Source organism: Fistularia commersonii, chromosome 21 (assembly GCF_037954325.1).
Source record: "Fistularia commersonii isolate RoL2024-O1a breed Wild chromosome 21, RoL_Fcom_v1.0, whole genome shotgun sequence".
In the NCBI taxonomy this organism is placed as follows: Eukaryota; Metazoa; Chordata; class Actinopteri; order Syngnathiformes; family Fistulariidae; genus Fistularia; species Fistularia commersonii.
The window spans coordinates 4,387,354-4,414,123 of NC_141304.1; the positions used below are offsets into that span (position 1 = coordinate 4,387,354).

The 26,770-nt window shown below is 42.7% G+C and overlaps 1 protein-coding gene across 2 annotated transcripts; it reads right to left on the reverse strand.

Moving 5' to 3' along the window:
* Positions 1-932: 932 nt before the first annotated feature.
* Positions 933-26,332, reverse strand: efcc1 (EF-hand and coiled-coil domain containing 1). Of its 2 annotated transcripts, XM_086168117.1 has the most exons (8): positions 25,550-26,332; positions 22,467-22,906; positions 15,867-16,018; positions 12,183-12,318; positions 6,956-7,067; positions 3,042-3,191; positions 1,910-1,979; positions 933-1,807 (listed from the first exon to the last, which is right to left on the reverse strand). In XM_086168117.1, the coding sequence occupies exons 1-7, from the start codon at positions 26,213-26,215 to the stop codon at positions 1,935-1,937; spliced, it is 1,701 nt and encodes a 566-aa protein (XP_086024243.1). In that variant the 5' UTR covers positions 26,216-26,332; the 3' UTR covers positions 933-1,807; positions 1,910-1,934. The 2 variants fall into 2 exon arrangements, with proteins under 2 accessions (XP_086024243.1, XP_086024245.1); XM_086168119.1 differs by lacking the exons at positions 933-1,807; positions 1,910-1,979 and adding an exon at positions 3,569-3,641 and having other exon boundaries at positions 3,098-3,191.
* Positions 26,333-26,770: the final 438 nt, after the last annotated feature.

The window sequence follows — 26,770 nt, forward strand, 5'->3', positions numbered from 1 at the left end:
GGAACCGAATCACTTCACTTCGACAAAATGAACCTGCTGGGTTTTGAGAGCATACATGCTGCCTACCACAAATTTTTGGCGCACCCCTTGTAACATCATGAGCCTGCCTCTTGCACCAAGGCTTCCAAATGTACACGCTTTTCACTTTAAAGAAAGTACTGACTTGGTTACTTCCATTGTACCACCTACCCTTTAAGTGTCACTTCATAATGTAGGATTATAGCTTTCTGAAGATTAACAAACATTCACCCAGCTGGAATACACTGACATTTTGTTGAGATGATCTCAATATCAAATTGGATGGGCATTTATGTTGGTTGGAACTATATTTTTTAGCTAATTTTCTCTGGGTCCAGATGGAATCCCACTCGTGAACTGAAGCGTCTGGCAAACTACTTAGCTATCTTTAAATTTGCATGTTTTAATGGGGACTGTTATGATACTGTTTAATCCAATGAACGAATCTTTCGAACACACTGTTTCAGTGTGTTGATTCCAGCAAAACAAAATCGACGACCCCTCTGACTCTCTGTAGTGTCAAATTGCTGAGAAAAAGTGGAAGTATCGCGAGAATCTGAAAACTTGTTAGGCGTTGTCCTGGTAACGGTCTTCTAAGTCAATGATCGCTCTAACAACAAGCGATGGTTTCTTCTTTTTTGGTTTGGGGTATTTAAAATCTTGAAGCAGTAACTCAATAATATCATTACATTGAATTGTCATTTTGTCATGTACTTTATAGCGTTTGGAAGATATTGGATTTTGTTTGGTTAACTGATGGTTGCAACCCAACCGTACTACTTTCAGGTTTAATATGAGCTCCAAATGAAATACCATCATATGATGCTGACAAAATCAACATTTGTAGGCTGCTGCGAAACTGTCAATAGATCCACATGTTTTGCATTCAGGCTATACATGTATTTTGTCATACGTTTATTCTTACAGAAACACTCATTAGGTCACACATTGTTGTTATCCTAATCTAAGTTGGAGTAAGTTGGTAAGAGGAAGCGATATGGTTAATTTAGTTCAAGTTGATAATGCTTCTCCTCTCCCTGGACAAAGAGAATAGCCACAAAGAGAAATAGCCACTGGAACATAAGTCGTTTTCCTTGATGTGAACAGCCAGTTAGTATAATCTTTACTAGAAAATACTTTCTGAAGATACTCATGAAACACTATTCCATGTCTATTTCTAAAATTAAAATGTTAATTAGGAGTACTCGGAGGCCACGTGTAGCAATACTGAGGGCTGGAGGCTATGCAGTCAATGTGTCCACCATAAATGAGATGACCCTGTTAGTTCTGTTATGTCATTCTGCTGATCATGCAGCCAACTGTCAGTTGTTGTGACTATTAATACTGAGCTGCTTAAGTATCTTAATACAAAAAAACTTGTAGATCCACTTTAAAGGTTAGCTTTTGCAGCAATTTCCCACCCAAAAATAAACAGCATAATATAATGCATTTACAATTATACCCCAAACTAAAAAGTAAACCAAGATATTAAATTTCCATTGAAATAATTTCCTACATCTATTTGCGCTATGGGCTTAGAGATGGAAAGTCATTCATGAAAAATGAAATGCAGTGAAGGGAGTATATCAACTATGATTAAAACTATTCGCATCACTATGTTTCTTGACCACTTTGTCCTCCACAATGGGTGCGTCCAGTGGGAGGCAGTGTTGTTAGGCATGAGATGACTCCATTAGTCTGTGTTCCTTGAAAAAACATTCCAGTGGAAAGCACATCACAGGCACTCAGTTCATGATCGTGTTAAGTGCCTCTAGAAGATGGACTATTCCTGCACAGAAAAAGAGGAGAGGTGGATGTCAGACCATGTAGTAACTACACATGATCCACGAGGCCATGGCCTGATTGTATTTAAAAAATGGACATTAGTCACCGTGTTTTGGGTCACCCTAAGACAATTAATGTGCTGAGCACATTTTTCCAAAGGACCTCCTTGTGATGTTCTGAAAGAGAAAGAGAGCAATTCTCAGAACAGACATGCGGACTGAGTCTTATCAATTATAATCCACATATTAATATTAACATTATTAAAATAAAAAATATAAAGTGTTTAAAAAATCCAGGGCATTTAATAGATTATTAATTTAACAACATGGTATTTGGAAACATGTTCATGTCCCTAAAAATTATCAAAAATATACATGCAACTTCATACATAATGAAACTTCCACAGAAAACAAAAACAACATAAAAATCATGCAATGTTATAAAAACAACAGGAAAATAAGGGCGTAAGAAAAAATTATAATGCCAATGTTTATCATGATATTTATTACAGCAAATCAATCTCGCCAGTTTATTTTCATTTTTATTTTTATTTGACTTTGGTCTCTTAAACTCCAGCAGAGCTGGTGCAAAATGACCAGTAGTTCCAGACTGCAAACCATTTTTGCATGTGCATATTCTCTTGGAATATATCAGTTGAACCTTTTGTGGGAAAAAAATCAGGTTTATCTACAATGATAATATTTGGAGTGGGATTTTCTGTGGTTTCAACAAAAACTGTGAGAGTGGGTAACAATCACCAACACAACTCTTCACAACAAGACATTCCAATATCGTTCACATTATATTAATTTTCACTGAGGGTTTTAATTGTGGTTATATCATTGCCAATTTTCCAAAAAAAATAGAGTTTAGTTTACAGATTGATAAGATATATGACTTTTTGTCAACACTATGAATAAAGAAAAGGCAAGCTTTACCGACTGCTTATACTGTATTTCTCATAATCAAGGCATATTTGAGCATATTTAATCAGATTATGGATTTATATGATACTGCAATGTAATTCAAAGAACAAGTACCGGTGATCAACTATGGAAGTTTATTGGTGACAGCTGAATCTTTCATCCTCAACTTTCACTAAGTTCATGTTATTATCCAATAACTTTTTCACAATTCTGTTCTGTTTGATAAGCTGTGTAACAGATTTAAAACAAAAACATCATGCTCATTATTGATGAAAAGGAGGTTAAAGTTAGTGTTGTTAAACTTTGACTGACCAAGTCTCTGAGCTGCTGGAGTTGTAAAAGAATAGCCACAAGTTTTTCTTCTACCAGGGACAGACAAACCCTCTCTTTCTCCAACATTTGCAGCTCAACCTGAAGCAGTTCAGTCTCTTCCGCCTTCTGCTCAAGCTCCAGCAACAATATCTGTTAAGATACAACACAATCATTATAACTAACAGGCAGATAATTATTTTTCATTAACAGAACAGTTTGGAGATAATTCATATGAGATATTTTCCACAACCTGGTAGGGATTTTTACTTAAGCTGATGCAATCATAGCTGTAAATCTATCATTGCCTTTTTCCCTTACATTTGGCACACTACTCAGTGTACAATCATATTTCTTTCTGAGCAACATTGTCAGCTGATGTCCAAGTTTCCTCCCTGGTTCTGCATATTATTGTTGGGGACAAAATTACATAATCTGATGACAACAGTAACTAAATTGAAGCTTGTTTATATGCCTGCTAGATTAATTCAACATAGAAAATTCAAGTGGAAGGAGGCAAAAAAAGTTACCTTGCCCATGAGAAAAGAGTCAGGTTAAGGAGGGGGTCCTCAAAAGACGGTACAAGATAGTTCCAAGAAATATCTGTCGGTGGGCACAACCGGGGAGAACTCATCATGTTGCCTCAAGTTACCTTATACTTACTTTACATGTTACTGCATCTGCAATTGAGTTCTTGATGGGTTCAAATTCTGAATATGAAGATGTAGCAATGAGGAAAAAATCTGCAATGAGACCTTATTTGGAATAATTTAAACATGGACTAGATTATACAGAGGCCAGAAATACAAAATGTGTATTTAAAAGAAGAGATACAGACTAGCTGAAGATATACCTGTCATCATACCAGCACTGGTTATAAGTTCTTTAAACAAACTTGTAATGTACCTATTATAAGACAGCCTTTTCCTGAGCATGATACATGTACTTATCTTCCCTGTCATACTTCCTGAAAATGCTGTTAAAATACCTCTGAATTTCTGTTTCTTCCTCTATCTCCTTAAGAACAATGTACATAGCAATCTTATAATCTTTATTTAAATGTTCAGCTGATTTCAAATTCAAGAGAAGAATCCACTTTCCAAGTTCCTATTGAGCTGAAGAAGGAAATTGCATATCCTATCAGGCGTTAAACGGTTTAAGTTAAACAAAGTTTGACACTAGAATAATTTGATCTGACCCAGACAATTCTGGCAACATAAACATTGATCAACACAGGCCAGGTGTCCGGGCCTTGAGCTCTAAAATTTAGAATTGATGGAAAAATAGATACTAGCAAAAAGAAATATGCTCCAAGTGCTCCAAAAATAAAGATAATCTATTCTACATATAGTACAAAAAAACGTATTGTCACATGACATTGCAAGCAAACATAGGCGCTTACTTAGATGCTGAGATATGTGTTAACAAACATGTCATGGGGCGCATTTTAAAGGGACAATGTAGTTGATTCCCTCCTTTTTTCGCACCTCTTACATATGCTAACCCACAGCGACATTTGAGCACACAGATGACATGTGTAGTAGAAGATGAAAACACACACCACCTCTATTCAGAAAAATAGATTCAGATGTAACTTCTTTGTTTTAAAATTATCAGGTGTTTTGTACACCCTTAGAATAGCAATCAATAGTAATAACAATGTGTGCCTCATTATTGTGTCTATACCAAATTATCATTAACATATATATATATATATATATATATATGCATATATGTGTACACACACACACACACACAAAGTTTAACAGAGTAACAATAACATTTCCAGTTTAGAAAGACTCCCCCCCAAAAAAAGGTCCATTATCTCATCAGCGATGTGTGGAAAAGCTGAATGATGAGGAAGGAGCAGTTTTTAAATTAATCACATCAGCCCCGATAATCCATGAAGCCTCTTCGGTATGCAGTGAATCATCAAATCTTCATCTTCATGATTTCCCTAGTCTTATGATGTAGTGCATATATATGCCAAAGACAATGTCAAAATGTTATTTTGCTCAGGCCTTCACAAAAGTGAATACAAAGAATTTTGATTGATTCAGATAAAAATAGGTTTCTCCTAAGTCATACAATGTTGTGAATTATTTCTCAGTGAAAGTGAAATAGAAATGTCAGACAAATTTGAGTGGCCAATCTAAACCTAAATAAATGAAGTCTTTTAGAATTAATATTACAGATAAGATAACAGTGTAAGGGATGGATCTCTTACACATTTGCAGTTCTCTTGAAATTCTTTGAGCCAACTTATCTTTTTTGTTTATTATGTGTGACGATATCAGAATCAAAATGTCATAAAAACAATCCAGCCCTTATTCCCGAGAAATATGACATTTATGACATAAAACATATTTCTGAATAAATTTAACATGGCATTCACCCTGTAGATCCGTATGTGCATCAATAAGTGGTCCTAGATGATGACTGAGACCGGGCGATTTAAAAAAAATGGTGATAGCCAGCAACAGAAGACAACAATGTATTTTGTCCAGATTAGGGAGATTGGGCACCCTCCTGGAGCCTGGCCTGGGAGAGGGAGTTTGTTGGCAAGCACCTTGTAGCTGGGCATAGCCCATGGGACTCAGTTAAGCAGGGCCTGAAGAAAATATGTAGAGCCATTGTCCTATATGCATACTTCCCCTTGGTGCTGTAAACTGGCTTTAGGGACATGGAATGTTGCCACTTTGGCGGGGAAATAATAGCCCAGAGCTAGTGCAAACTAGCTCATGGAACTGTACTCCTGGAGTGGGGTTCACAGGCGAGAGTAGGTTAAAGTAAGAACTAGACAAGCGGATTGGTGTCTTTAGAAATGGAGGCACTGCATCAATCAGTCGTGGGGAAGAGGGGGCTGAGGGGCAAAGCAAAACTATGAGTATACTATCCCATCTAAGTCCCTACTCTCACCCACAGTGCTGAACTCCAGGTCATGACTGAAAGAGTGGGGTCCCAGATACAGATGAAAGTGAAATTACTTTTCCACACGGTGTCTAGGTATAGCGTTAGAGATGGGGCGAGGAGATCAGACATCTGGGCTCCATGTAGAGCCACTGGTCCTTCATGTGAAAAGGAGTCAGCTGAGGTAGGTCGAATATGTGATAAGGATGCCTCCCATGTTGGGTGTTCCAGGTGTGACCACCGAGAAAGGGACCATGGTTGACCCAGAACACAAGAGGGGTAATGTTGTACATCACTTCTGACCTGGAAACACCTCGGGATCCCACAGTAAGAGTAAGAGTGCATCACTGGCATCAGGGGTGTCTGGGTCAACCTCCTTGGTTTGCTGCCTCCGCAAAATGAAGGATAAGCAATTGGACAATAAATTAGTGAAAATTGATTGATTGAATTTCAAGGGCCCAGAAGAACACTTGCAAAAAAGATCGATAGTCATTATAATGTAAGAAATATTGGAATTAAAAGCAGAATGTCCACCCATCTGTTGTCTAACCCCTCATCCAGAGCTGAGTTGTAGTTTAAGTTAAATGTATATAACAACCAAACACTGGACTTTAGGCCATCAAAGGACAAAGTTGTCATTTCACACATGCCACATGAACAAAGCATTGTAGTTTGATTGTTTTTTGCTGTAAGGTAATTCAAGTTAGCCTTCGGCCTGTTTGCCTGAGTTGTGAGGATACTTCTCAACTGTATTGACAGCTTTTCTTGTGGATATTCCTTGATGGAATGTGAAATAAGGAAGGATGTTTCTGTGGTGAATAAGAGGTGAAAAAAGACACATACAGATATTGGTATTGTATCTGCTGTCTTGCAGATGTGCTTTTTAGGCCTTTTAATTAAAATTCTAATTAAATTAAAAATCTGGGACACTCACAGAGGGTAAAAGTTGAAAGAATAGGAATCAACAGGAACAGAGAAAAAGAAACCTGACTTTTGATGCTGTTTACCTGGTCTACATCCATTTCTCCACGGCTTTCCTTCAGCTCCAGCTGTTTGTGCAAGTTGTTCAGCCTGTCCATGAGGTTTGCCACAGCACTGAAGCTCTCCTCATTCCTTGAACTTCAAAAATAAGAAAAATAGTCTTAAAATGTTCTTCTTGTCATTGCACCTGGTCAAAGACATGCAGTATAGTCTGCCCTAAGACAAACAATCTATTGTCTCAGAGCAGCTAAATATTTCAAAATACACACATTAATCATGCTTTCATCATTGCGCTAAACCAATGAAATGCATAATGTAGTACTGTACCGACTACTACGTACTTGTCTAATAATGATAGTGATAAAAATGTCTTATTCTCACAATTTTATATTTGCTGAATCCACCTCAAATAATGCATCAATGACTTCTGAGTCCTGATATCTGGAAATTAATACTGAATCACATACTATACTAGATTAATCATCACTACGTAAATTCCAACGGGGACCTTTCTTTGTGTGGTTTGCATGTTCTCCCCGTGTCTGGGTGGGTTTTCTCTGGGTTCTCTGGTTTCCTCCCACAGTCCAAACACATGCAGCAGGTTAATTGGAAAAACTGGGGAAAATTGTCCAGATTTGCGAAAGAGAGTGTGACCGCTCTAGTTTCCCCTGCCTTTTGTCCTTGTTCAAAAGTGGAGAGAGAAGAGAAAAGGCAAGAGTCTGCGATTTAGAGTAAGGACTTTGAATATTGGAACGATGATGGGAAAAGCTGGGGAGTAGGTTGACATAATGTAGAGAAGGTAAGGTGAATATACTGTGTGCCCAGGAGACTATGTAGAAAGGTAGCAAGGCTAGACCTTTAGGTGCAGATTCTAAGTCAGCCAGAATGAAAGGAAAGTAATATAAGACAGAGGTGAGATCATTGTTACTGTATGGTTTGGAGACAGAGGCATTGAAGAAAAGACGGGAGGTAGACTGGAGGTGAAGAGATGAAGATGTTGAGTTCCTTTTTTGGAGTGAAGAGGGTGGATAGAATAAAATAGGATAACGAGATAAGATCAGAGAGGCCAAGCTAAGATGGTTTGGTTACGTACAGAGGAGGGATTGTAAATATATTGGTAGAAGGATGCTGGGGTCGCAATGCCAGGTGGAGGGCATACAGGAAGACCAAAGAGAAGATTTATGGATGCGTTGAAAGAGGACATGAAGTTAGCTGGTGTGAGGGAAGAGGATACAGAGAATAGGGTTAGGTGGAGGAGGTTGATTTGCTGTGGCAACCCCAAAAGGGAAAAGCCAAAAAGAAAAGATGAAGGTGTGAGGGCAACGGAGTACTTATGTAATTATTTAAAAAGTACCATGTTTTTCATCTTAGTTTAGTCCTAACAACTGAGTATTGATAATCATACAGTAATAGACTACTATGTGCCATAAAAATTGTGTATGAACACCAACCAAACGCTAATGTTACAATTTAGAAATAACTTTGTAATCTTGTTTGATAATGTGTACAAAAGAAAATAACAATTTAATTTCAAATAGAAATAAAAAAATAGTTTCATCCCTGTCTTTGAGCTGCCACTTTTATCTTGAGGGGTTTGTGTGTCCCAGTGATCCCAAGGAGCTTTTTTGTCCGGGGCTTTATGCCCCTGGTAGGCTCACCCAAGGCACATGTCCTGAGTGAAGGACCAGACAAAGCATGGTTCAAGAAGACTCCAAATGAGGAAAAAGATAAATGGACCTGGTTTTCCCTTGCCTGGTCACAGGCCACTAAAGCACCTCATTGTAGACAGGGCTTGATGAGGAGTCCCTGGAAGCCAGACCTGGACCCATGAGGCTCAGCTGGGCTCATATCAAAAGGAAGATGGGTGCCCCTTCCGGGCGGCAAAGAAAATCTTTCTTGGTACAAATGATAGTATTTTTCATTGGACCTTCCAGATCTTATTTTGCAAACCACTCATTACGTCTTTTCCGCTGCACTTAACTCTATTGTGCCATTTCACACATTAGCTACCACAAGCTTGACCTTGAAAAATGAGCCAGAAACTAAAGTTACTGGAGGGGTTTTTCAGGAGGAAATGAGCAAATGATGAGACCGCAGAAGCGTCGCAGACTACCAGCAAAAAAAAAGCTGCATTTAAAATAATAAAGATTCCTATCTAGGTTGCCAGTTCATTGCAACATGTGATACACAAAGTCTCCGCCCGCTGTGCACTATTTGCAGTGAACGGATTAAATGACATTGTAATTGGCTAATATAAATTGTAATCATTGTATTCAGATTAAATATTGTGAACTGACAAAAGCTGTTTTAATATTTGAAATTCCTCACCTCTTACCTGTCCGCAGAAAGATTTTCATGCATAAAACCGGTTCCTGGTAGAAAAAAGGTTGGGAACCACTGCCTTAGGCCACAGTTCAATGATCGAGTTTGTGGTCGTATTGTCAGAATTGAGTCCACATGTTCTGGACACTCAGGTGAGGAGACGGGTGGAGCTGTCAACTGATCACCACCTGGTGGTAAGCTGGCTCTGATGGTGGGGGAGGACGCCGGTAAGACCTGGCAGACCCAAACGCATTGTGAGGGTCTGTTGGGAATGTCTTGCAGAGTACCCTGTCAGAAAGAATTTTAACTCCCACGTCCAGTAGAGCTACAACTACATCTCCAGGGAGTGAGGGACATTGAGTCCAAGGGGGCCATGTTCCATGCCTCCAATGCTGAGGCGGCAGGCAGGGGCTTTGGCTGTTAGGTGATTGGTCCCTGTCGCGGCGGTAACCACCAAACTCGGTGGATCCCAGTGGTGAAGAATGTTGTCAAGCTGAAGAAGGAGTCCTACGAAGCCTTTCTGGCCTGTGGGGCTCCAAGGCAGCTGACAGGTACTGGCAGGCCAAGCAGGATGCGGTTAGTGGTTACTAAGCCAAAACTTGGGCCTGGGAGGAGTTTGGTGAGTCCATGAAGAACAACTTTGGAAGGTGCCAAGGAGATCCTGGTCCACTATTCAGCGGCTCGGGAGTGGGAAGCAGTATGCCGTCAACACTGTGTACAGTGGAGATAGTGGGCTGCTGACCTTGACCCAGGAAGTTGTGTATCATGAAGGTAATAGTTCCAAGGTCTCCTCAATCCTGACGGCACACCTTCCAATGAGGAAGCAGGGACTCTTAGGTGGACTCCCCCATTTCCAGGGCAGAAGTTGCCAAGGTAGCCCAAAAGTTCCTCAGTGGTGGGGCCCAGGCAGTGAATGAGATCCACCCTGGGCTCTGGGGGAATCGGACGGTGTGCTCGAACTACAGGGGATCACACTCCTCGGCCTCTCTGAAAAAGTCTAATCAGGGATGGAGGAGAGGAGTGTTTGACAGGTTGTTGAAACCTGGATCCAGGAGGAGCAATGTGGTTTTTGTCCTGGCCATGGAACAGTAGACCAGCTCTACATCCTCAGCAGGCATAGGAGTTTGCCCAACCAGTCTGCATGTGTTTTGTGGAACTGGAGAGGGCATTTGAACATGTACCACAAAGAATCCTGTGGGGGGTGCTCCGGGAGTATTGGGGAGCCGAAACCTGAATTACAGGCTGTTTTTGGATCCTCTATGACTGGTGCTAAAGCCTTCTCTGCATTGCCTGTTGGGAGTCAGACTTGTTTCTGGTGAAGGTTGGAGTCTACCTGGGCTACCCTCTGTGACCGACTCTGTTCATAACTTCTATGGACAGAATTTCTAGGTGCAGCCAGGGTGTTCAGGGCATCTGGTTTGGTTACCTCAGGATTGGGTCTCTGATTTTTGCAGATGATGTGGTGCTGTTTGCTTCATTGCACCGTGATATCCAGCTCTCGATAAAGCAGTTCACAGTCAAATGTCAAGTGGTTGGGATAAAGATTAGCATGTTTGAGACCATGGTTCTCAAATGGAAACAGCAGTGATGTGGACTCCACCAGTCTGCCCTGGTAAAGAAGGAGCTGAACCAAAAGCGTTGCTCTCAATTTACAGGCCAATCTACATTTTTATCCTCACCTATGGTCATAAGCTGTGGGTAATGACCAAACGAACAAGGTTACGGATCCAACCAGCTGAAATGAGCTTTCTCTGCAGGGTGTCCGGGCTCTCCCTTCAAGATAGCGTGAGGAGCTTTGCCATCTGTGAGGCACTCAGCGTAGTGTTGCTGCTCCACCACGTGGAGAGGAGGCAGACGAGGTGACATGGGCATCTGGCTAGGATGCCTCTGCCTCCTGGATGCCACCCTGGTGAGTAATTCCAGGCATTTCCCACTGGTAGGAGGCCCCCGGAGCAGACCTAGGACACTCTTGAGAAACTATGTCTCTAGGCAGGCTTAGAACGCCTCTGGATCCCCCCAGATAAGCTGGACCGAGTGGCCGGGGAGGGAAGACTGGGCCTCTCTGTTTTAAGCTGCTGCCCCTGCGACCCAATCCGGTATAAGTGGTGGAAGATGGATGGATGGTCACTCAAGCTTTTCTGACCACAGATAATAAGAGATGTCACTTTTACTATAGAAGTAGTCCAAAATGTAGATTGTTACATAAATACTCATTGACCTTGGGCTGTTTGATTATGTGATATATAAAAAAAATTAACAGATTTGGCCATCTATAGATGTATGAATTTTTTATAAATTGCAGTAGAATCTTTATCATATAATATGTTGATTTGATATATTAATTCATATGCTATTAAATTATTCATTACAGGAAGGTGGTCTTTCCTGCTGGGCCTTAGGCCTGTCGCACCTCCGATGGTGTCTGTATTGGACTGTGCATGACAAGGGTCTCCTCTTCCAGAAGGGAATGTAAACAATGTTTTAATACATATTGTAAAAACTGTTAATCTTGTTCCATGTTCCGAATGAACATTCCCTTCCAGCTCCAGAAACTGTTACCACAGACACAGACACATCTGCCAGATGCGAAGTGCATTCTCCAGGGTTGGCACTGCATACCTGTCCCCAATTCCACAATCACCCCCACCCCACTAATAAGCCACCTCTGCTGTCCAATCTTCACCATATCATTCCATGTTTTTTTCCCACTGGTCCCTGCAGTGCTACTCTTGTGTCCTGTCCAATGTATTGTCTGTTGTGGATATCCTGCAATAAATGCCCCCCCAGGCACCTCCTTTTTCCTTGTCTGTTTGGATCCTTACCAATATAACCTTGACAAAAAACAACATTGCTGTTGAAATGATTGTCTTGCTTTGAAGACAGAAACAAGGGAAAAGATAAAATCATCAAAGTTCAATCAGAAGTTTGTACCTTTCACCACATCCAGATTGTTGCATCAGTATCCCTTTCACTTCATCCACCTGCTTCTGCGGAGTCCTGGTCAGCTTGTCCTCTTCTTCATCAGAGGCAGCCTGTCCCTCCACTGAGCGGAACAGCTGGTCCTCCACTAAACATAGCAAAACAACACGAGGCAAATCAAAACAACAAACCATTGTCATTAATTGCAGATGAGCACGTGGCTGATGCCTGATTAATCACCAATGATAGGTTTTCTCAAAGTGTATGGAAGATCATGTCAGAAAACATAAAGGTTTGCCTCCAACCCCATCAATATGACTTAAACAATATTTGTAAAGTAGTTATTTGTATGTTGGCTTTAAGTTCAACTCGTTCATGAAAAAGTAAGTTTTAATCCACCCATCCATCCATCCATCCATCCATCTTATCCAGAGTCAGGTCGCAGGGGCAGCAGCCGGAGCAGTGAGGTCCAGACCTCTCTCTCCCCCGCCACATGGTCCAGCTCTGCTGGGGGGACCCCAAGGTGTTCCGAGGCCAGCCTGGAGGCATAGTCTCTCCAGCATATCCTGAGTCTTCCCCACGGTCTCCTCCCAGAAGAGTACAGGAATACTTCCCCCGGAAGGCGTCCAGGAGGCATCCTGACCAGATGCCCAAGCCACGTCATCTGACTCTTCTCTATGCGGAGGAGCAGCGGCTCTCCTCCAAGTTCCTCCCAGATGACCAAACTTCTCCCCGTATCTATAAGGGAGAGTCCGGCTACCCTGCGGAGGAAACTCATTACGGCTGCTTGTATCCGTGAACTCGTTCTTTCGGTCCCTACCCACAGGTCATGAACATAGGTGAAGGTGGGAACGTAGATCGACCGGTAAATTCAGAGTTCGCCTTTTGGCTCCGCTCCCTCTTAACCACGACAGACCAGTACAGGGTTTGCATCGCTGCCAACTCCAAACCAAGCCGCCTGTCGATCTCCCACTCCATCCTTCCCTCACTCTTGAACAAGACCCCGAGATACTTGAACTCCTCCATTTGGGGCAGAACTTCTACCCCGACCCGGAGTGGGCATTCCACCCATTTCCGGTTGAGCACCATGGTCTCGGATTTGAAGGTGCTAATCTTTATCCAGGCCGCTTCACACTCAGCTGAGAACCGTTCCAGTGAGAGCTGGAGATCATGGCCTGATGAAGCCAACAGAAACACATCACCATACTCCCGGATCACCCCCCACAGGATTTCTTTTGGGACACTGTCAAATGCCTTCTCCAAGTCCACAAAACACATGTAGACTGGTTGGGCAAAGTCCCATGCCCCCTCGAGGACCCTGCCAAGCGTATAGAGCTGGTCTATTGTTCCACGACCAGGACAAAAACCACACTGCTGCTCCTGGATCCAAGGTTCAATGACCCGGCCGATCCTCTTCTCCAGCACCGCCGAATAGACCTTACCAGGGAGGCTGAGGAGTGTGATCCCTCTGTAGTTGGAGCACACCCTCCGAACCCCCTTTTAAAAAAGGGAGACCACCAGCCCGGTCTGAAAGTTCAGCGGCACTGTCCTCGACATCCACACAATGCGGCATGGGCACGTCAGCCAGAGAATCCACAGACTTGAGGAACACAGAGCGGACCTCATCCACCCCCACGGCCCCGCTACTGAAGAGCTTTTTGACCACTTCAGCAACTTCAGCCCCAGAAATAGGTGTGTCCGCTCCAGAGTCCCCTGGCTCTGCTTCCTCACTGGAAAGTGTTTCAATGGGGTTGAGGAGGTCTTGGAAGTATTCCTGGCACTGATCCGCAAGGTCTAAAATTGAGGTCAGCAGCTCCCTGCTCCCACTGTACAAAGTGTTGACAGAGCATTGCTTCCCACTCCCAAGCCGCCAGATGATGGACCAGAAGCTCCTCGACACCAAAAAGAAGTCGTTCTCCATGGTCTCCCTGAACTCCTCCTGCGCCTAAGTAACCATCAAAGCTGCATGTCTCTTGGCCTGCCAGTACCTGTCATCTGCCTCTGGAGCTCCACAGACCAGAAAGGCCTGATAGGACTCCTTCAGTTTGACTGCATCCCTCAGCGCAAGAGTCCACCAGCAGGTTTGAGGGTTGCTGCCCCAACAGGCACCGACCACTGCTCCGATCTGCCACCTCCACAATGGAAGCACGGAAAAAGGGCCATTCGGACTCCCACCTCCCTCAGGTTGTAGTAGACCCTCACATTACGTTTGGGTCTGCCAGGTCTGACCCCACCCTCCAGCCCACCACCAGGTGGTGATCAGTTGATAGCCCCGCCCTCTCTTCACCTGAGTGTCCAGGACATGCGGCCGCAAATCTGACGATACAACCACAAGGACAATCAAAGAACTGTGGGCTAAGGTGTGTTGGTGCCAAGTTCACATATAGACACTTGTTGGCTGAACATGGTGTTTGTTGTGGACAGTCCGTGAAGAGCACAGAAGTCCAATAACAAAACACAGCTCAGGTTCAGGTCAGGGGCCATTCCTCCCTTCCAAGGCGCACTGTTGTTGCCCAAGTGAGTGTTGAAGTCTCCCAGCATAATGAGGTAGTCCCCAGTAAGAGCACCCTCGCAGCCCATCTAGGGACCCCAAGAAGGGTGGGTAAACCGAACTGTTGTTGGGTGCAAAGCCGCAAACAAGAGTCAGACCCTGTACCCCCACCTGAAGGCGGAGGGAGGGTACCCCCTCGTCCACCGGGTTGAACCCCAACGTGCAGGCGCTGAGACAGGGGAAAATCAATACACCCACACCTGGCCAGCGCCTCTCACCAGGGTCAACTCCAGAAAAAGAGTCACAAACCGGACGGACTCGGGCAGGGGACCACACTACCAGAACTGGAGTTAGATCGAGTCTCTTCATTCCTGATCGGTACTCAGGGTTTCGCAGGGTCAGGGTCCGAAGGTCCAGAGGGGGCTCTCGCAGGGTCGGATCCAGTGGTCTCACAGGGTCGGGTGGAGAATCGCAATTCTCCGGCGCCAAGCAAGGGGGCCACTGCTCTTTAGAGATCTTGATGAGCGGAAGCTGGCCGCTGGTGCTGATTTTTAATTGGGATCAGGTGTCTCCTCTCGGCTGCCGAGAGGAGATCCTGACAGTACTTCTCTGTTAACCCCTACAGCACACCGTACCAGTGTCTCACAGCTAGCATACATGTCCTGCACCAGTCTAACATACTTCTCTGCCACATCCATTACACACATTGTCCCTCAATCACATCCACAAATCTCCTATGTCCATCCTTCTCAACCCCCATGAAAATCCCAACCTCTTCAATTCTGCTACCTCAAGCTCTGACTCCTCAAGATAAGCTGAGGGGAGCTAAGGAGATAACACAAATGAAATACATTCAAATTAGGCAAGGGGTTTGGATGTGATGGAAGTAATTTTTAAGCAACTACTATTGTCATTGTAAAACAAAGTAAACTTGAACTCTATAATGCTACCAGAGGATAGAAGATAAAGAGACGTTCGTTCCTTTTATAACTTAATATCAACCGAAACTTGAGTTGGCGCCTTATGATGAGACTATGGGTGTCTTTAACATTGTAACACAAGGTGTTTCTCAAGGAGGTTTCGGTGAAAGAGAGCCATATGTCTGTTTGCAGGCACTCTTCTGGCATCAGATGCACAATAAATATTTTCATTTGTGGAGATATATCCTCTGAAATTTCTGTGCTCTAAAGAAAGCAAAGTCTTACTTTTCTCTGGAGTTGCCACAGCATGTCCAGTTGGTGAATAGCGGTCAAATTTGAAGTCCAAGTAGTACCTCTGGTCCAGCCTGCTGCCGTCACTCCGATAATGCTCATCATCATTGGTACTTCGGATTTGTAGATTTGTAGACACTTCTGCCCTGGAGGAGTAAATAAATCTTTATCCATGGCTAAAAGTAATGTTCAAAATAGCTCAAATGAAAAGTGAGGGCCCAAAATATTTGCAAAAATCAAAGAGAACATATCAAGTAACAGGAGGCTTTGTATATGAAGCCACGTAAAATAACCCCTATGGTTATTTAACAAAGGCCTGTGATGTTGTATTACAAAACTGGGTGTGGTAATTAAAGCCAGACTTTGCATCTTTAGGGCAGTTGAGTAAAGTAAAGTGGGTCAGAAAATTTAAGTGGTAGCAGGATCACAGGCTCATACTACATACTGTATATGAAGAATAATCATTCTAGACAGAATCATCTTTTTTGTATGTTTCTGTCATGTACTGTTTAAAACTTTTGTGAGTGAGAAAAGTAGACTTTGTTACAGATCAATCTATATGTAATTGTTTGAGGTATCTGGCATTCTCCTGCTTTTGCCACTTCTTTGTAAGGGCAAATCTGCTAGAGGCCTTTCATAAATCACAGCATAAGTGTTTCCAGATGATGATGCCTTGCTATAGAAAGATGTAAGGTTTTTCAGCTGCTTGCCTCAAAAAGCAAGAAAGTCATGGAGGGCTCATGCTTACATCTTGTTGGCACAAGCTGACTTTGCTGGAGGACAATATTGCTCTCTGTATCTGCACAGAAGATCCCTTGGTGTAAAAAGCCCTTTAGTTAGGGTTGGTAATTGTCTCAGGATTTCAGACAGTCCGTGAAAGCCAGGACACTACAGAGGAGGGGTTATGGTTGCTGGGAGCAACAACTGCATTCAGACCAATAGAAACTTGTGCAAAGACATATACATGTCTCGTTACTGTGGTGACACAAAAACCTGGAACTTGGTTGGTTTGAAACAGCAGAGGTTTACTGAAACAGAGACTGCTGAGAATAATTGCTCTTTAGTTCGAGGGAGGTTTCGGTCTTGATCCTAGTGACATTGTATTCAGGCCTTTAAGATTTTTAACCCTCCCACCACCAAATAACGAGAATGTCTGTCTGTCTACTTGACTGTCTCCAACACTTTCAATAAGAGGAGGTACCTGAGGTATTAGGTAGTGAAAGCAAGGTCTAAGACAAGCTCATATACCTTTGCAAATTACAGCCAAGCAACAAAAAGATCAGCACAGAATGTGCCAGTTTCACTGACAGGATGGAAAAAACAGAACTGTGTATGCTGTCATGCAAAAACTGAAGTCCCTTATCTATTTTCCTTGAGAAAGTGACACATATTGCTGTGAAATATAAGTATAATAATTTTTACATTGTTAATACACATCTGGTAATCGATTTTATAACGTAATAAAAGCAGAATTTTCAGGTCTGTACACATTTCAAAATCTGTACAATGTGTCTTGACTTATATTTGCCCATGTGTAATAATATGGTCATGGCTACAAAATCCAGAGACTGTATTATAAATTAAATCTTTTTTCAATGATTACATATTTAATTTGCTCAGTCATTGCTGACAAAGGCACAATAGTCGACAATCTGGTCTACAGTCCTATCTGCATAGTTTAGTCTATTCTGCAGTTTTATATTTCTATTGTGTGTTTTACATACTGTCGTGTAAATTGCTTTTGATGTGTATTATGTATTAATTTTATGCTTATATCCTAATGTTTGGCATTAGCATCAAGCTGAGTAAAAATGTCATTATCACGAGGAAACTCGTTCCCCCTATTTGCATAGGACAATAAACACTTTGAGTCTTGATTCTTAGCCATAGTTAGAGCAGAAAACATGTTTTGAATTTTAATCATATTTAAAACACCCTTTCTTTAATCAATGTGCTATACAAAAAAAGAAGTTAAAAAAGTAAGAATATGTGTCTGAAGCCCCTCTGCCACCTTACCGTGGTAGAGGGGTTTGCGCATCCCAGTGATCCAGGGACTGTTGTCGGAGACTTAATGCCCCTGGGAGGGTAACCCAAGGCAAAACAGGTCCCAGGTGAGAGATCAGACAAAGTGTGGTTCAGAAGACTCCCCATGAAGAAGATAATCATTGGACCCAGTTTCCCCTGCCCGGACGCAGGTTAAGGTGGCTCCCCCGGAGCCAGGCTCGGGGACGGAGCGTGTTGGCGAACATGTGGTGCTGGCCTTCACCCATGGGGCTCGGCCGGGCACAGCCCGCAGGAACGGGTCCCTCTTCCCCTTACCACCCACAGGAGGGGTTAGGTGCAGTGTGAGCCAAGTGGTAGTCAGAGCGGGGGACCTTGGCAGTCCGATCCTCAGCTGCAGAAACTGGCTCTTGGAACATGGAACGTCTCCTCTCTGGCGGGGAAGGAGTCCAAGCTGGTGCAGGAGGCTGAGAGATTCCAACCAGATATAGTTGAATTCATCTCGACACACAGCATGGGGTCCTAAACCATGCCTCTCGAGAGGGGCTGGACTCTTTTTAATTTTAATTTTCTGAAGTTGCCCATGGTGTGGGCATATTGATTGGCCCCTGTCTTGGTGCCAGTATGTTGGGGTTCAACCCGATGGACGAGAGTGTAGCCTTCCTCCACCTTCAGGTGGGGGGACAGGTTCTGACTGTTGTTTGTGGCTATGCACCAAATAACAGTTCAGTTCACCCACCCTTATAGGGTACCCTAGAGGGGCCACTTGAGAGCGCTCCTACCGGGGACTCCCTCGCTCTACTGGGAGACCTCAACGCTCACGTGGGCAATGACAGTGCTACTTGGAAAGGGGTGATTGGGAGGAATGGCCCCCTCTCTGAACCCACGCAGTGTTTTGTTATTGGACTTCTGTGCTCGTCATAGATTGTCCATAACAAACACCATGTTCAGGCACAAGGGTGTCCATTTGTGAACTTGGCACCAACACACCTTTGGTTCTTTGATCGACCTTGAGGTCGTATCGTTGGACTTGAGGCCACATGTCCTAGACACTCAGGTGAAGAGACGGGCGGGGCTGTCCTCTGATCACCACCTGGTGGCGAGCTGGCTCAGATGATGGGGGAGGACACTGGTCAGATCAGGCAGACCCAAACATAATGTGAAGGTCTAGCAGAGTACCCTGTCAGAAGGAGTTTCAATCTAACATCCAGCAGAACTAAAACCACGTCCCAAAGGAGGCGGGAGACATTTAGTGGGCCATGTTCCGTACTTCCATTGTTGAGGCAGCAGAACAGAGCTGCAGCTGTGAGGCAGCTAGCGCCTGTCGGGATGGCAACCTCGAACCTGCTTGTGGACTCTAGCACTGAGGGATGCTGTCAAACTGAAGGAGTCCTATCAGGCCTTTCTGGCCTGTGGGGTTCCAGAAACAGCTGACAGGTACCGGCTTCTTTTGGGCATTGCAGAGATTCTGGTCCACCATCCAGCAGCTTGGGAGGGGGAAGCAGTGCTCTGTCAACAATGTTTACAGTGGGAGCAGGGCGCTGCTGATCTCAACTTGAGACGTTGTAGATCAATAGCAGGAATACTTCCGAGACCTCCTCAACCCCATTGAAACACCTTCCAGTGAGGAAGCAGAGCCAGGGGACTCTGGAGTGTACAAACCTATTTCCGGGGCTGAAGTTGCTGAAGCGGACCCGCTCTATACCCTCAGCAGGGTCCTTGGGGGGGGGCATGGGAGTTTGCCCAACTAGTCTACATGTGTTTTCTGGATCTGGAGAAGAGCATTCAACTGTGTCCCGAGGGACCTGGCTGCTCCAGGAGTATGGGGCATTTAAGTCGGACCTGTTCACGGTGAGAGCTGGACTCAACAGGGCTGCCCTTTGTCACCAAATCTTTTCCTAACTTTTATGGACAGAATTCCTAGGCACAGCTATGGCATCGAGGGGATCCGGTTTGGTGGCTGCAGCAGTCTCTTCAACATATTTCGACATACTGCACTGCTAAACTGATCTAATCTGGTCAATGGACTGTGAATTGGCTTCACATAGTTTTGGGGCATGCAGAAGTGAAGTGACCAAACTTCTGTTTACACCCTTTTGGAACATTGTAGAAGGTTACAGCAGGAACATTCTGTTAAGTTGGTTGCCGAGATGAATGGATGGGCATGATTAGGTTCAGTGGCAGCTGATCAACAGAGGGTGCCAGGGCACAGCCTCAACTCTTTCACTTGAAGTAGAACAAGAGAATGCTCGTTCATTCATTCATAATCTGCCAACACATATCCTGCACTTAGGATCATGGTGATGCTGAAGCATATTCCAATGGTCATTGAGTGAGAGGCGGGATAGACCCTGGACCGTTCGGCAGTTAATTGCAGGGCCACATATAAAGACAATCCAACCATTCACTCTCTCATTCACACATCTGGGCAATTTTCCATTCATCAATCCTTTGTCTACCACTTATCCTTCTCAGGGTCGAAGGGGACGCTGGAGCCTATCCCAGCTGCCATCAGGTGAAAAATGGGGTACACCCTGGATTGATCGCCAATCGTAGGGCCACTTGTATCTGGGTAATTTTCACAGTTTTTCCAATTAACCTGCTGCATGTTTTTGGACTATGGGAGGAAACCTGAGAACCAGAAGGAAACATGCATGCTCAGCACAGAAAAGCTCCCCTGTGGAAATTGAAACTTGCTGTGAAACAGAACCCATAACCACTGCAACACTGTGCTGCACCAAGAGAAGACACATTAAATCATTTTAAAAAGGAACAAAGACAATTTTAATGAACAAGCTGTACATTATATAGTCCGTGAATACTGTGTACATTCGACATTCAAATAGGCCTTTTCCTGTTCTTCTGGGGTTCAAAAATCTTAAACATATACTCTCATTATAAATGATGCATTGAAAGTAGGCTCCCCTCTAATACATAACATAGGAGAAAGTTTGGGCATTAAAAGATTCACAAAAAAGTTAAAACATTGTTTAGTAAATTGCCTTTTAAAATGTATTATCATTATCATTATAATACTCTTGTAGCAAGGCAACAATGCATTTTGGTGTTAAATCATATTCATTTTCAAAAGTTTGTGGTTATGATTGATGTTTAGATCAGCCAGTATGTAATATACTAATACTATCCAATATACAGTCTAATAAACAATGATCTAACTCAAAATAAATGTTGTTCTAAAGCCGGGGTGAGGAACCTTTTTGACTAGGAGATCTATAAAAGCCAAATATTTCTAAATATATTTCATTGCGAGCCATATAGTATTTTTAATGGATAATAAATGCGACCTCTGGTGCTGAATGGATGTGCCACTTTACATTTGACCGTTTCATCGATGTAATTTTATCATTGCATATCAGACATACCGCAGATCCAAATGCAAATTCCTTTGTCCACGCAGCCTGGAATGCACGGTAATTATTGTCTTTTTTTCTTTCCGACATCTTTTCCATTACAAGGGTTGAGGCAGATAAACTAGTTGGCTAACTGATAAAATTGATTTCTTCACCTTTACAATGACCCGGACATGCTAAGAAACCATTGGTTCCCGACCCGACCAACAGGTGACCCGTGAAATTTATCTTCAAATTTAATTTCTGTTTACTTTAAAATGACACAGTATAATGAAGAAATATCGCAGGTATTTAAAATCAGTTCCAAACTTTTTTTTTTGTCTGGGAGTCATATGTTGTCTCCGGAAGAGCCATATATGGCCTCGCAAGCCATAGATTCACGACCGCTGTTCTAAATGAAGATTTCATTTGGGCTTCAATAACAAATGAATGACTTAGGGAAAAGTATCTATTCATTCTGGCACATTTAGAGCTTAATAATTATCCATAAAAGGTAGTCTGTCAGCAGAGATCAGTCAGTAATGTTGTGGGGAATTAATGATTTGTCTTGTGCCTCACTGTCTCACTGTAAAGTAAATGCACTGTCATTACAATATAAAAAAGGGATTTGCAATGTCCTCCTTACCATGTTCTCTGAACCACCAATTGCATTCAGATAAAGACTGATAAAAAGTACGATTCAGATTTTTGATCAATACTTGTCAATCTTCTTTTCTTTTCTCATTGTCTTACAATTCATTCTATTTGTTAACCATGCTTTTCAGCATGGCGTCTTGTTTATTCATAATGTGTTTGCTTTCATGAACTTTTACTCTCAGTAAATGTAAGAAGCTCAAGGTGACACAAGTTCAAACATGTGTACTAAAATTGCAATACATAGTATACCCTATAGATGAGTACATTATTGTATACTAATGTAAGCAGATTGTGAAACAAAGCCTCTGACTTAAGACAAAAGTTGTCAAAAAACACATTATTAACCGAAGATTGACTCTTCCAACCCGGTCAAAATTTGACATTAAAGCGACCATTTCAATGGACTGAACTCTATCTAGTGGCAATGTGGGACCTGGATGAAACAAATCTGCCAATTGATGTGGACAGTGGGGGTTTGAATACAGTCGGTGTCTTCCAACTGTATCTCTGGCTTACCATAGCTGCACCTCTGGATTAACACTGAAAGAGTTTCAAGATTATTATTTAGATAAAACATGTTCCTTACCTGGAGTGGAGCAGCTCTGATTCCAGCCAGAGGATGTATCTCTGCAGTGCAGGAACATGGCTAGCTTTAGACTCCAGGTCCCTCACTTTATCCAGGCCACTGAGCAGCGACTGCCTTGCCTCCTCTACCTTCTTCCTTATGCTCACTTGCTCCCTCTTCAGCACTTGGTTGCAGTCTTCCAGGACAGTCAGTGTCTCTCTACAGCTCCACAGCTCCTGCTCCAGCTTCTGATTACAAAGCATGGCTTCCTCTATCTGTTGAGATCTGGATATCTGTAGTAACTCGATTTCTTGGATAATGTTCTGCATGCTCTTTAGGCTGCTGTAGGTTGTGTGCTCATGCTTACCATCACTAATGCTTTTCTGGGAAGAATGCTTTTGATGGGCATTCAAACAACTTTTCTTAGCTTTATGTTTGCAGTAGCTCTTCCATAACCCAACCTGCAAAAAGTAAAAATAGATCAGATTGCAAGAGGCTACTTGGAAGCCTCCATCCAAACTGTATCCCTGACAACAGGAAAGGCAGAATAAAAAATAAATAAATGTACACGACTACCACAACTATCAATCAACTATTCTTTGGATTCACACCGGTTAATTAATGGTTGAGGTGAATGCAAATACAGTTTGTCACAAATACTATCATTGAAGACTACTTCTGACCCCTTTAACTTCTTTCAACTCTTTTTAGGGGTTTCATGGACTGTGAATATATGATAATTTCCCTAAAATATTACCTGTCTTTTCCATTGTATTATGATGGAGACAAAGCATTCAGCATTTCCTTTTCAGCTCAGTTACACAGATATTGAATGCAGAGATGGAATACACAAATTGGAAAAAATGGCATGGAAAAAAAATGACATACAGGGACATCAATTACATCATCAATTTTCCTGTAATCTTAGTTTTCATGTTGCTGCCAGGCTAACCATTCTTTCACTGAGAGACCTTTTTTCAGGGTCGTGATCAGAGGTCGGCTATTTGGCTGTCTTTCTAAACCAGTCTAAGTTGTAAGAAAATCACGCATTGAGAAGTTCTACACCATTTCCATGATTTTTCTAAGCCTTCCCTCAACCCTTTAATCTTTAATTTTGATTTCATGCTACATTTTCCAATTAAAATTCTTAAGCTTACACAAGATTGATTCTTTTACTAACGAAGAATTTTGCCATTGATCAAAAAGTACAATCACCATATACTGACCTTGATGTACATTGGATACTGCCTGCTTTCTGTGTTTTCCTGAAGAGGCAAGCTACAAATACCCCAAGCTTACTGTTACTGAGGGTGGATGAGTGACACTGTTGTCATTTTGTAAAATCCTTCCCATCAAGGATACTTGTCCGACAGGTCTAAAAGCTTTTGGCCAGAAACCCTGCTATGACTTCCTTCCTATGCACCAAACAGCTGGCAATCAAAGAAATTCAGTACCCAGGAGGGCATGTACTTTTGATGAAAAGGGGCAGCATTGACCAAACAGCATAAAAGCAAGCCCCTAACTGAATTAATGCCAGTACTAAAATATATGGTTTAATGAGCTGAACAAATTGAATATGATAAAATGCTTTCTTTTCTGAAATATCTACAAAAGCCATAGCATGGTTCCATCACTCTGAAGTTTAAATGAAATACATTGAGAGGTTTTGCGCAACATTTATAGCACCAAACAAACCAAGAAAAATATTATCATCAACTGTAAAATAGCGAGACACTAGAGAGTTCTTTGAAAAGCATGAAATGAACTATACAGTTTAAGAAACACTGGGCAGGAGTGGAGCAAAACTCTTCAAGGTACACAATACCATCTTTACAGCTCAACCTCAGTCCAGGAGTAGATCTTTGCAGTAGCACAGGTGAACAGCAATAGCAGTAGATGACGAACAATTCCTACAGTGGGGAACAGCTTTCCCCTACCCAAAAATATGTAGTCTTCCAGCTAGTGTTTCATCTAATTTCACTTTACACCCACTCCTACCAATTGTGAACAACTGCCCTATTACAATGAAGAGGTGTAAGAGTGGCTACAACCATAATTTTTTCAGTTAAAAGCCCTATTTACACAGTTCTATTAACCACTCATCATCACACTGGTTCTTACCCAGAATGTAGAATGAAAGTGACACAGTGATATTTGTGTTACAGTGTTGTTAAAATGAATTAGTTGTAACGAATATCATAATATTTCTATTGATTTTATTTTCTCTAACTAAATTGATCATTTTTTCTTTTAAAAATCCAATTTCTAATATGTTCTCCCCTTTGATATCTTATTGTCTTACTGTAGCAGAGTACACTTGCTGAGCTTATTTGATATGCAATTATTGCATAATGCCATCTGAGCTATCCATGCTTCCTTCAAATAAATGCCATAAAATAAATAATGGGATTTCTAAGTTTGATATATTCTGATGCAAATCTTACCCTATCATTCCATCCAAGGATTATTATAAAATGAGTTAACCCAGGGATTGCATCTTAAAAATGTATACCAAAATGTGCCCATCCTTTGAATGGCTCTTTAAAAGGAGTGGATCATCACAATCAAGCACACCTCCTAGAGCTGTAAATCCCATCTCAAATATTGATGAACATAAACAATTGATATTTAGTCTCCTTGGAACTCCATTTATGTAATGTATTACTGTGCTGGTAACATATAATGTAGGCTATCTTTGACACTTATTTTCTCTGAAACAATCCAATTTTCCACTTTTCAATGTGGAAAGACTTTTTGAGATTGAGATTGAGATTGGTCTCAATCTTTTGTTCCTTTGTTCCTATTTTTAATCCTTGACCTTTGACTCAGCGTGATTTTTTTGATTGACTCATTTTTGCTTTTCCCTATTATACTGTTTGTTGTTGCTGTTGTCTTCCATGCCCTCTGCACTTCTACTGGTATCTTAGATTTCTTGATTTTGTTGTGTTGCTGTTTATGTCCTTTCTTGGCCCCTGCCCGGCGTAGAAGCAGTCCCCCTGCACATGAACTCAATGTGCTTGATAGAAAACAAACTAACTGCAAGTCTCATCTCCTCTGAACAATAATAATGACGAACTTTTCAGTAACTGGAAGATGCCACTCACCTGCAGTGCCAGACAGCGTGCATCACTGCTCTGGAGAGCGGCCCGCATGTCCTCAATCAACTCCCTTAGACTTGCATTTTCATCCTCGAGCTTTGCTATTCGATCCTCCGCTTCCTCCAGCGCCACAATCTCCTCATAGCATTCCCTGGAGCAGGAGCCGAGCATGCGACCGGAGTCGCTACGCTCCTCTGGAGAGGGAGACGAGCCGCCGCTCACACATACGGACAATTTCTCTCGCCGTCGCAGGGGGCTCCTCAAGCGGATTTGTGTCTCTATGTGTTCGCTGTCCCTCCCGACCAGCAGCTGGTCATTCTCATACTGACAGCCCGCCTTAGCACTGAAGTACCCGCAAAGCTTTGCGTGGAAGTGTCTGAAAGTTAGCTCGTTGGACAAACCGTTTGACGCGCTCTCTGCGTCGTCCAACTCTTTGTTCAGTCCGAGAATTTCACATAGGATGTTAAAGTCCTCAGTGGAGATTTTACCTCCCCCTTTGTAGTCCAAATGATGAAAGATCTCCTGCAAGTACTGGTCTAGCCCGGTGGCTAGAACTATTATCTCGTTCTCCACACCTCGGTCCAGTCCGTAATGATATGCCAATGTGCTTACTATCCATTGCGTCCTTCGTGCTGGTCGGCCGTACGGATCAACAGAGTCTAACGGATCCATTATCTTCACCCAGCGTCTTCATTGCACCTTTAAGTTAATAGTTTCGCAGTTTGTTTTAACGCTACTCGCGGCCGTGCATTCCTTGTTGCAGAATAGCCGTCGGGTAAAACGGGGCCACGCAGCGAAGCGTCAGTTAACGGCGAGTGTAACTTGAATTAAGCTCAACCCCCCAAACACCAGTACAGGGGATCCAACGGGAGTCGGTGACGCAGCTTGTAGGCAGAGGCTCAAATCTGCTGTATTTCGGACAATAATTGCCACCAGGTGTGCCAACATCTGGAATGGACCGAGCCGAAAAGCTTTAAGGGTTTCTTTGAGTGCTTAGCAACATGCACACAATGCTCTTTTTGTGTCTCAGCATTGACTCAGTGAATCACTTAAATTTGTTGGAACGTCTCTTACAAGGTATATACACCACAGATAAGTTGGAGAAAAGTTTAAACTACTGGTTTGGCCATCATTAAATGTGACACCCCAGGAGGTGATGGGGGGGCCAAGGACTCAAGTGGTGATGTATCCTGATGAGCCAGGTTTCGAACAAGCAACTATAAGTCA

Bases quoted from the DNA above. Each gene is read 5' to 3' on its own strand.
- efcc1 (XM_086168117.1), bottom strand. From the start codon at position 26,215: ATGGATCCGTTAGACTCTGTTGATCCGTACGGCCGACCAGCACGAAGG. The intron at 16,019-22,466 runs GTAAGGAACATG...TTACTCCTCCAG, and splicing joins TCAGAGCTGCTCCACTCCAG to GGCAGAAGTGTCTACAAATC. The intron at 12,319-15,866 runs GTAAGACTTTGC...TGCTATGTTTAG, and splicing joins TGTGGCAACTCCAGAGAAAA to TGGAGGACCAGCTGTTCCGC.